The sequence below is a fragment of the Oncorhynchus kisutch genome, linkage group LG21, assembly GCF_002021735.2.
Source record: "Oncorhynchus kisutch isolate 150728-3 linkage group LG21, Okis_V2, whole genome shotgun sequence".
NCBI classification, from domain to species: Eukaryota; Metazoa; Chordata; class Actinopteri; order Salmoniformes; family Salmonidae; genus Oncorhynchus; species Oncorhynchus kisutch.
Genome location: NC_034194.2, coordinates 16,499,302 through 16,510,236, shown reverse-complemented (window position 1 = coordinate 16,510,236; position 10,935 = coordinate 16,499,302). Strand labels below are relative to the sequence as shown.

The 10,935-nt window shown below is 42.6% G+C and overlaps 1 protein-coding gene across 1 annotated transcript; it reads right to left on the bottom strand.

Annotated features, from left to right (window-relative positions):
• Nucleotides 1-4,694: 4,694 nt before the first annotated feature.
• hddc2 (HD domain containing 2) lies at nucleotides 4,695-9,692 on the bottom strand. The gene is made up of 6 exons (XM_020455353.2): nucleotides 9,569-9,692; nucleotides 9,285-9,406; nucleotides 8,985-9,087; nucleotides 8,817-8,885; nucleotides 5,306-5,444; nucleotides 4,695-5,198 (listed from the first exon to the last, which is right to left on the bottom strand). Exons 1-6 carry the CDS (start codon nucleotides 9,638-9,640, stop codon nucleotides 5,065-5,067), a joined length of 639 nt encoding a protein of 212 aa, XP_020310942.1. The 5' UTR covers nucleotides 9,641-9,692; the 3' UTR covers nucleotides 4,695-5,064.
• Between the last annotated feature and the right edge of the window lie 1,243 nt (nucleotides 9,693-10,935).

The following is a 10,935-nucleotide window of genomic DNA, read 5'->3' as shown; positions in this document are numbered from 1 at the left end:
AAGGTCTACATCAGTGGCTTGTGTGGAATCCAGGAGATGCAAAATGTGTTAATGTTAATTAACGGCAATTACCCTGGCAGTTATTTGCTTGACAATCACCGGCTGACTAAATTTTATGTCCGCCACAACCCTAATTAGGGCAGGTAGTGTTCTCCTGTCATCCGCCAAACCCAGATTCGTCCATCAGATGGTGAAGCGTGATTCATCACTCCAGAGAATATTTTTCCACTACTCCAGAGTCCATTGGCGATGAGCTTTACACCACTCCAGCCAACGCTTGGGATTGAGCATGGTGATCTTAGGCTTGTGTGTGGCTGCTCGGCAATGGAAACCCATTTCATGAAGCTCCCAACGTACATATTTAGGTCTCAAGGTTTTACTCACCTGAGGTGATATGATAAGCTGTAGACCATACTATCTACCTAGACAGTTTTCATCAATATTTTTAATAGCTGTCTACATACCACCACAGACCGATGCTGGCACTAAGACCGCACTCAATGGGATGTATTCTGCCATAAGCAAACAGGAAAACGCTCATCCAGAGGCGGTGCTCCTAGTGGCCGGGGACTTTAATGCAGGGAAACTTAAATCCGTTTTACCACATTTCTAATAAGAATGTTAAATGTGCAACCAAAGGGGGGAAAAAAACTCTAGACCACCTTTACTCCACACACAGAGATGCGTACAATGTTCTCCATCACCCTCCATTTGGTCAATCTGACCACAATTCTATCCTCCTGATTCCTGCTCACAAGCAGAAATTAAAGCAAGAAGCACCAGTGACTAGATCGATAAAAAAGTGGTCAGATGAAGCAGATGTTAAGCTACAGGACTGTTCTGCTAGCACAGACTGGAATATGTTCTGGAATTCCCCCGATGGCATTGAGGAGTACACCACATCAGTCATTGGTCATCGGCTTCATCAATAAGTTAATCGATGACGTTGTCTCCACAGTGACCGTACGTACATACCCAAACCAGAACCCATGGATTACAGACAACATCCGCACTGAGCTAAAGGCTATAGCTGCCGCTTTCAAGGAGCGGGACTCTAACCCAGAAGCTTATAAGAAATCCTGCTATGCCCTCCGACGAACCATCAATACAGGACTAAGATCGAATTGTACAACACCGGTTCAGACACTCATCGGATATCGGCTGCGGAGAGCGTGATCACACAGTCTGAACAGCTGGTGCTCTCATGCAGGTCGAAGACCTTTAAACAGGTCAACATTCACAAGGCCAGACGGATTACCAGGACGTGTACTGCGAGCATGCGCTGACCAACCGGCAGGTGTCTTCACTGACATTTTCAACCTCTCCCTGTCCGAGTCTGTAAAACCAACATGTTTCAGGCAGACTACCATAGTCCCTGTGCCCAAGAACACTAAGCTAACCTGCCTAAATGACTACTGGCCCGTAGCACTCACGTTTGTAGCCATTAAGTGCTTTGAAAGGCTGGTCATGGCTCCCATCAACACCATTATACCAGAAACCCTATACCCACTCCAATTTGCATACCACCCTAACAGATTCACAGATGATGCAATCTCTATTGCACTCCACACTGCCCTTTCCCACCTGGACAAAAGGAACACCTACGTATGTGAGAATGCTATTCATTGACTACAGCTCAGCTTTCAACAACATAGTGCCCTGAAAGCTCATCAATAAGCTAAGGACTCTGGGATTAAACTCCTCCCTCTGCAACTGGATCCTTGACTTCCTGATCTGCCGCTCCCAGGTGGTGAGGGTAGGTAACAACACATGCGCTGCGCTGATCTTCAACACAACTCAGGTCAGGCCCCTCCTGTACTCCCTGTTCACTCATGACTGCATGGCCAGGCACGACTCCGAACCCATCATTAAGTTTGCAGACAACACAACAGTGGTAGGCCTGATCACTGACAACAACGAGACAGCCGATAGGGAGGAGGTTTTACAGCTGCACCCTGGTATAGCAACTGCTCGGCCTCCAACCGCAAGACACTACAGAGGGTAGTGCGTACGGCCCTGGGGCCAAGCTTCCTGTCATCCAGGACCTCTATACCAGGTGATGTCAGAGAAAGGCCCTAAAAATTGTAAAAGACTCCAGCCACCCTACTCATAGACTGTTCTCTCTACTACCCTACGGCAAGCGGTACCGGAGCGCCAAGTCTAGGTCCAAGAAGTTTCTAAACAGCTTCTACCCCAAGCCATATGACTCCTGAACATCTAATCAAATGGCTACCCAGACTATGTGCATTGCCACCCCCCTCTTTTACACCGATGCTACTCTGTTATTATCTATGCATAGTCACTTTAATAACTCTAACTACATTTTACATACAATGCCGTGCGAAAATATTCGGCCCCCTTGAACTTTGCGACCTTTTGCCACATTTCAGGCTTCAAACATAAAGATATAAAACTGTATTTTTTTGTGAAGAATCAACAACAAGAGGGACACAATCATGAAGTGGAACGACATTTATTGGATATTTCTAACTTTTTTAACAAATCAAAAACTGAAAAATTGGGCGTGCAAAATTATTCAGCCCCCTTAAGTTAATACTTTGTAGCGCCACCTTTTGCTGCGATTACAGCTGTAAGTCGCTTGGGGTATGTCTCTATCAGTTTTGCACATCGAGAGACTGACATTTTTTCCCATTCCTCCTTGCAAAACAGCTCGAGCTCAGTGAGGTTGGATGGAGAGCATTTGTGAACAGCAGTTTTCAGTTCTTTCCACAGATTCTCGATTGGATTCAGGTCTGGACTTTGACTTGGCCATTCTAACACCTGGATATGTTTATTTTTGAACCATTCCATTGTAGATTTTGCTTTATGTTTTGGATCATTGTCTTGTTGGAAGACAAATCTCCGTCCCAGTCTCAGGTCTTTTGCAGACTCCATCAGGTTTTCTTCCAGAATGGTCCTGTATTTGGCTCCATCCATCTTCCCATCAATTTTAACCATCTTCCCTGTCCCTGCTGAAGAAAAGCAGGCCCAAACCATGATGCTGCCACCACCATGTTTGACAGTGGGGATGGTGTGTTCAGGGTGATGAGCTGTGTTGCTTTTACGCCAAACATAACGTTTTGCATTGTTGCCAAAAAGTTCAATTTTGGTTTCATCTGACCAGAGCACCTTCTTCCACATGTTTGGTGTGTCTCCCAGGTGGCTTGTGGCAAACTTTAAACGACACTTTATGGATATCTTTAAGAAATGGCTTTCTTCTTGCCACTCTTCCATAAAGGCCAGATTTGTGCAATATACGACTGATTGTTGTCCTATGGACAGAGTCTCCCACCTCAGCTGTAGATCTCTGCAGTTCATCCAGAGTGATCATGGGCCTCTTGGCTGCATCTCTGATCAGTCTTCTCCTTGTATGAGCTGAAAGTTTAGAGGGACGGCCAGGTCTTGGTAGATTTGCAGTGGTCTGATACTCCTTCCATTTCAATATTATCGCTTGCACAGTGCTCCTTGGGATGTTTAAAGCTTGGGAAATCTTTTTGTATCCAAATCCGGCTTTAAACTTCTTCACAACAGTATCTTGGACCTGCCTGGTGTGTTCCTTGTTCTTCATGATGCTCTCTGCGCTTTTAACGGACCTCTGAGACTATCACAGTGCAGGTGCATTTATACAGAGACTTGATTACACACAGGTGGATTGTATTTATCATCATTAGTCATTTAGGTCAACATTGGATCATTCAGAGATCCTCACTGAACTTCTGGAGAGTTTGCTGCACTGAAAGTAAAGGGGCTGAATAATTTTGCACGCCCAATTTTTCAGTTTTTGATTTGTTAAAAAAGTTTGAAATATCCAATAAATGTCGTTCCACATGTTGATTCTTCACAAAAAAATACAGTTTTATATCTTTATGTTTGAAGCCTGAAATGTGGCAAAAGGTCGCAAAGTTCAAGGGGGCCGAATACTTTCGCAAGGCACTGTATTTCCTCAATTACCTCAACTGGTGCCCCCGCACATTGACTATGTACCGGTAGCCCCTGTATATAGTCTCGCTATTGTTATTTTACTGCTACTCTTTAATTACTTGTTACTTTTATTCATAAATTTTTTTTAACTGCATTGTTGGTTAGTAAGCATTTCACTGGTTGTATTCGGTGCATGTGACTAATAAAATGTAATTAGAACAGTTCTAGAGGCAGTTTGGAACTCGTGAGTGTTGCAACTGAGTAGACGCTTCAGCACTCGCCTGTCCTGTTCTGTGAGCTTGTGTGGCCTACCACTTCTCGGCTGAGCCGTTGTTGCTCCTAGACGTTTCCACTTCACAATAACAGCACTTACAGTTGACCGGGGCAGAATTTTAACAAACTGACTTATTGGAAAGGTGGCATCCTAAGTCACTGAGCTCTTCAGTAAGGCCATTCTACTGCCAATGTTCCCTATGGAGATTGCATGGCCGTGTGCTCAATGTTATACACCTGTCAGTAACAGATGTGGCTGAAATAGCCAAATCCACAGGGATGTCCACATACACTATATATATATATACACAAAAGTATCTATGTATTGCAGGTAGGCCTACATTATTTTAGCCATGCTTTAGAGGTGCATAAAACCGCCCAGTGTCTAGACTGACCATTGCGTTAGGTTTTGTTAAATAGAGCCCAAGGTATTTACAGTTTATATTGATTAGAACATGTAGGCCTACGGGAATTCTCAAAGAAATAATGTTAGTCATAAGTAATAATTATAACCAATGGTTTTAATGAAGCCTCAGCTTAAGAGGTCAAACAACTCAAAACAAAATAGGTGCATCTGATGCATCACAGAAATTGTACAGCCGAAATATGTGCACATCCAGAAACGTTCAATATAGACAAATTACTTTCAAAGTCTTGTCCATCTATGTCAAATAAAATTGGCACTTTGAGAGTAAAACAGGGCACACATTTGTTTAAGGATACCCCATTTTTTGCTACAACTCACCAACCAGAACCAGGTTTCCATGACAACATTCTACCACATGTCATGTGAGGATCAGTTAGAACAGTGGCTACCACAACATCATTGACACAAGCGGAGTATAGCATCATTCAGTGGAAATGTTGAAGTCAGGAGGAGTCTGTTCTTGGTTTCTTGGACTCTGAGCTCCCAGACGACCCATCACCTCCAGCTGCCAAGTGACCAGCTCTCTCTTCATTTAGACTCTTCACAAACTGGATTACCTCTGGGTGGTGGAATCGGCCTGAGGTGGATGGAGATTTTAAAAAACAAAAATTACAGCACCTTTAGATAGCCCATAGAGCCGATCATCAGCCCTCACTACCAGGTTAAATGAGATATAGTACCTACCTTGTGTAGAATCAAAGAACTCCTGTAGCCTGCCTGGTTTCCCCTCCAGCTCCTCATACTCGTGGGCCTGCAGAATCATCTCTAGCAGGTCAAACTCTTTCACCAGCTTAGCCTCAGCGCTTGTCTGGCTCTCGTACTCCTGTGGACACAGTGTGGGAGGGGTTTGAGCAGTGGTTTAACTGAGCTGGAGCTACCCGGAGCTGCAGCTCAGGCACCTTCGTTTAAAGAGAAAAGTAGGATAAAAAGTAGAATCATAAAAGTAGGATAAACGAAGGTTCGGATTATGCCAAATAGGGTAAGGGTTATGGAAGCTAGGTTTAGGCAAGCACCTTAATTGGGGAGGACGGACTCGCGCTAATGGCTGGAGCGGAATGGTATCAAATACATAAAACACATGGTTTCGATGTGTTTGATGCCATTCCATTTACTCCGTTCCAGCCATTATTATGAGCCGTCCTCCCCTCCGCAGCCTCCACTGTAGGGAAGTTAGGGTTAGAGTTGTGGTTGAGGGTTAGGGTTGAGCCAGGTTGTGGACATGAAGCTAGGGTTAAAGTGGAACTGACAGCGTTTTAACTACTTTGCAGATATGAAACAAACAGACAATCATATCAGTCAAACATATCAAATTCCCGGGTTTATGCTACGAAACCAAGTTAAGAGGTTTTCTAAATAGGCTCTATTTGACTCAAAATTCCATGACTAAGGCATTGTTGTCAGAATAGATTGATGCAGTTCAATGCATGATTAATATAATTCATAAACTATCAAAATAAAGAAAGTCGCACACTCCATATATAAACTCCCAGCAATTGAATGGGTATTTACCAACGTTTCGGCATCACTGTGCCGAACTTGTTAAGGCAAGGGTCAGAGAGGTGTTTTCTTATTTGTGTCTGGAAGTAGTTAGCAAGCTAGCCAAATGTAGCCAGTTAGCTTGGGTGCCATTGTGCGGAACGCTCGGATCAACCCTACTTACTCCTCGGCCAGAGTCTCCAGTGTCAAATGTGCGCTCTGAACACTTATCTATTTGTCAATCAAATGTTTTTTATTTTTTTTTAACCTTTATTTTACTAGGCAAGTCAGTTAAGAACAAATTCTTATTTTCAATGACTGCCTAGGAACAGTGGGTTAACTGCCTGTTCAAGGGCAGAACGACAGATTTTGTACCTTGTCAGCTCGGGGATTTGAACTTGCAACCTTTCGGTTACTAGTCCAATGCTCTAACCACTAGGCTACACTGCCGCCCCATTGATCAAATGGGCAGGCAGGCAAGTACCCATTCAGTTGGCAAAAAGTAGGTTGGGATAAGCACGCATTTGGCAGGCAAGTTGCAGAAGGACGAGCAGGCAACTATTCCACCATCATTAGTGCAATTTTGATGCCCAACAAGCTTAAACATTTTGAGAGAGTTTATCTAATGTTCCCTATATTTTAGTTAATCTCGCAACTAGCATTAGTTGCTGATCTCATTGTTGCTGATGTGCATAACTGAGGGATAGAGCATACCGTTTCATGGTTGTTTGATCAAAAGGACTGAAAAGTTCCCAAATGTAATAGGACTCCCATAGTATTTACATATTTGCAGAAATCCTTTCAGGTGTATTTTGTGGCTTTTGGCGAATGTGTTCTAATGATCTAAAGTCGCGCTGTTGCTACTAAACACACAGTCCAGTTCAAAGTACATGTTGGCAGGCCTTGATGGCAAATGGCTTATTTGCATAAAGGCCTTCTGAAGGTCAGATTGGCTATGACGCACCGGTCTGCGTTGACTCCTGTCCTGGACGAGAGATGTTTTTATTAGGTTCTATTTACTGCAATTACGATTACATTCCCAAACGCATGGCAGCTTACACACTCTATATTTATTGTTATAGAATTTTCACAAATGTCTTCATATACGTCATTTCCAAATATTGAGCTGACAAGGTAAAAATCTGCCGTTCTGCCCCTGAGCAAGGCAGTTAACTCACTGTTCCCCGGGTGCCGAAGACGTAGATGTCGATTAAGGCAGCCCCCCGCACCTCTCTGAATCAGAGGGGTTGGGTTAAATGCGGAAGACACATTTCAGTTGAATACATTCAGTTGGACAACTGACTAGGTATCCCCACCTTTCTAAGAATTTATGAAAATGTGGAAATGACCATATCTAAGTGCTCGCTTGTCAGGAAAGAAAAAGAGTCATATTTTTCCTGGGGGTGTATATGAAAACATTTTAATAAGATTTCATGTTGAGGGGCCTCCCGAGTAGCGCAGCGGTCTAAGGCACTGCATCTCAGTGCTTGAGGCGTCACTACAAACCTGTGTTCGTTCAAAGGCCGTTTCAACTGGCCATAACTGGCCAGTTATGGCCAGTCCCATAGAGCGGCGCACAATTGGCCCAGCATCGTCTGGGTTAGGGAAGGATTTGGCCGGTGGGGCTTTACTCGGCTGATCGCGCTCTAGCGACTCCTTGTGCCGGGCTAGGCACCTGCAGGCCGACTCCAGTCATCAGTTGAACGGTGTTTCCTCCGACACATTGATGTGGCTGGCTTCCGGGTTAAGCGGGCTGGTGTTAAGAAGCGTGGTTTGGCGGGTCATGTATCGGAGGACACATGACTCGACCTTTGCCTCTCCAGAGCACGTTGGGGAGATGCATCGATGAGACAAGATCGTTATTGGATTGCAATTGGATATCATGAAATTGGGGAGAAAAAAGGGGTAAAATACAATTATTAAAAATAATGATTGCATGTTGCTAAAACAATAGAATTCTGTGGGCGTGACCTACTGAGAAAAATGTTGATAATCATTTCATTTTAGTGAATCACATGTCTCCAAGGTGGAATGTAAACTGAGGTGCACAAGACACGTACAAGGAAGGGTTAGGATGAAGGTGTTGTGGGAGATGATTGCGCCTATGCACCGGGAGATTCTCATGGCTCTCTGTATTTACTAATGGTAACGAAGGCCAAGTTTGGTGTTAGTCCACCAGACTGTTTGCGCATTTGGGCAGAAGTGTCTGAACGAGATTAGCGTAAAGGTTGTGGTTGAGGCTAGGGTTAGGGTTGAGCTGGGGTCTGGAAATGAAGGTATAGCATTGTGGTTGATACTACACTTAGAAAAAAAGAGTTCCAAAAGGGTTCTTCAGCTGTCCCCATTGGAGAACCCTTTTTGGTTCCATATAGAACTGTCTGTGGAAAGGGTTCTACATGACCCAAAATGGTTCTACCTGGAAACAAATGGTTCTTCAAAGGGTTTGCCTATGGTGACAGCCAAAGAACCGTTTTAGGTTCTAGATAGCAAAAAAAAATTCTAAGAGTGGAGATTACAGTTAGGGTGGCGCTAGGGTGTGGACATGAAGGTAGGGGTAGGATTTGGGTTGAGGCTAGCATTATGGATGTGGAGGGATAGCGCTCCACCACCTCAAATTACCAATTTAACCGCTGGTTGATTGGAGAGATGAGAAGAAACAAACACATACTACAGGCACATAAAGGTGAATGTAGCAAAGTGGAAAACAGCTGTGACTGACCTCCCAGAGTTCATAGATCTCTTTCCTCAAGCCCTCCTGGAGAAGACCAGTGAGGTGCCTCATTGCTTCCTGAGAAAGGACAGATTGTCATTGGCTATTTCTGAGGAATTTACAAATCTACAATATCCTACATTTTGACACCATGGAAGGTTTGTAAGAATAACCTACCTCTTCCCTTTTGTGTTTCTCTGCTTTACTAACGTTATCTGCAGGTGCAATATCACCCACAATGCATTCTGCCATGTCATGAACCAAGGCCAACTTCATGCACCTTCGAGAGAAATGTAGGTAATTCATTACAAAAATGATTCCATAAAGACCTGAATCAAATATAATACTTCATTGTAGGCCTTACCTAGTAATTAAGCGTGAAAAAGTCAAAGAAAATAATGCAACGTTTATAACAAATTATATTAGAGCTGCGATGTTTGAAGTTTGAACATGAGCTAATGTACAGAACAACTTTACCTTTCTTTATTGACGTTGTGATCTGCTATCGTCAGAGCCATCATGGACATTCTGTACATGTGGTCAGACACACTCTCCGGCTGTTTCACGTTCCTGTACACCCAGCCCGTCCGTGGCACGCGCTGCAGGATGGGGGTAAAGAAATTGTTGACAAAAAGCAGCCATAAAAAAGGTAGGGTAAGTTATACTATTCATTGACGTCATGTAAACAAACGTGGGTTGAAATTGTGCTTTATCACATGAATAGTGTCGTTAAATAAACCTTATCGTAATCAATGGCTTACTTTCAGTTGCCCAATAAGTTTCATAAATTGCAACATATTTTTCATGCTGTCGGAGTTTATGGAGGCGGCCATTGATATCTTGTCGAACCGGTAGTAAATAAAAGCATGGCCAGAAATGTGTGTAAATGCTCAAATCTTGCCAATAGATGGCATCATAAACAAGGCAATGCACAAACCATAAACCCAGCACTGGCAGAACTGGTGTCTTATTAGGCCTAGTAAACATTATGTACGGATTGTTTATTTGAAAATGAATTACACTTAACACATAAAAGGCATCATGGCATTTGCACACACTGTATATAAACCTTTTTTTTCTTTCTATTGTGTTATTGACCGTAAGCTTGTTTATTCCATGTGTAACTGTTGTTGTTGTTTCTGTCGCACTGCTTTGCTTTATCTTGACCAGGTCGCAGTTGTAAATGGAGAACTTGTTCTCAACTAGCCTACCTGGTTAAATAAAGGTGAAGAAAAACAAATTATAATAACGTTTAAATGTTCAAAGTTATTTTTATGAGCAATATAACGCCTCTAGCTGGCATCTCTAGCTGACACCTTTGCTAACAGGTATTGTGTCAATTTAAAATGTCATCAAGACAGGTCACAGAATTGTCCATTTAAAGAAATGTAGCCAATTTATTAATTAGTACATTTAGCTCAATCCAGAGATTCTTACCTTTGCCTCTCTTCGGCAGTCTCGTCCAGATCATCATGGCACTTGTAGTTATTTATGATAGCCACATTAGCAGCTAATTCGCATTTCGTTTTGGGGGGTAAATACAAATATATTGATATTGTCCTGCGTTTTATATGTTAGAAATGTAATTAATCTCCCGCTAGGTTTTATGGGTATTATGCCTCATTCGTGGTACTCTATGCAGCAGTTTTTATCGCAATATCAAATCATTTCTGGGTAACAATTAAGTACCTTCATATGATATTCTTTCTCTAGTTAAAATTGTGAAAATTCAACAACATTCTATTATTAGCTGTTATTGGCAGAGAAGTTTGAAACTCTCTTTCTTATTGGTCTATTAACTAATTTACCGCATGGTGATGTCATCAGGCAGACCAAAACTCCATCTTTTCAAACAGCTCTTACACTAAAAGGGCATTATTATAATTTTCACAATTTCACATAATGTGGACATAAAACACAGGAAAATCATGTTTTTGACTACACCGGCCCATTAAGTTTGGCTTAATGCCCAGGAAATGAATCTTCTAAACAATATATCAGGAATCTCTCTCATATCAGAAAAATGCCTTTAACTTTGCATTATGACGTCTGACCTATACACATAGTTTCCCCAAATGTGTAAGAACTAACAAAGTTTCTAAAGGAATTATCTGTTTGATAGAGTCAG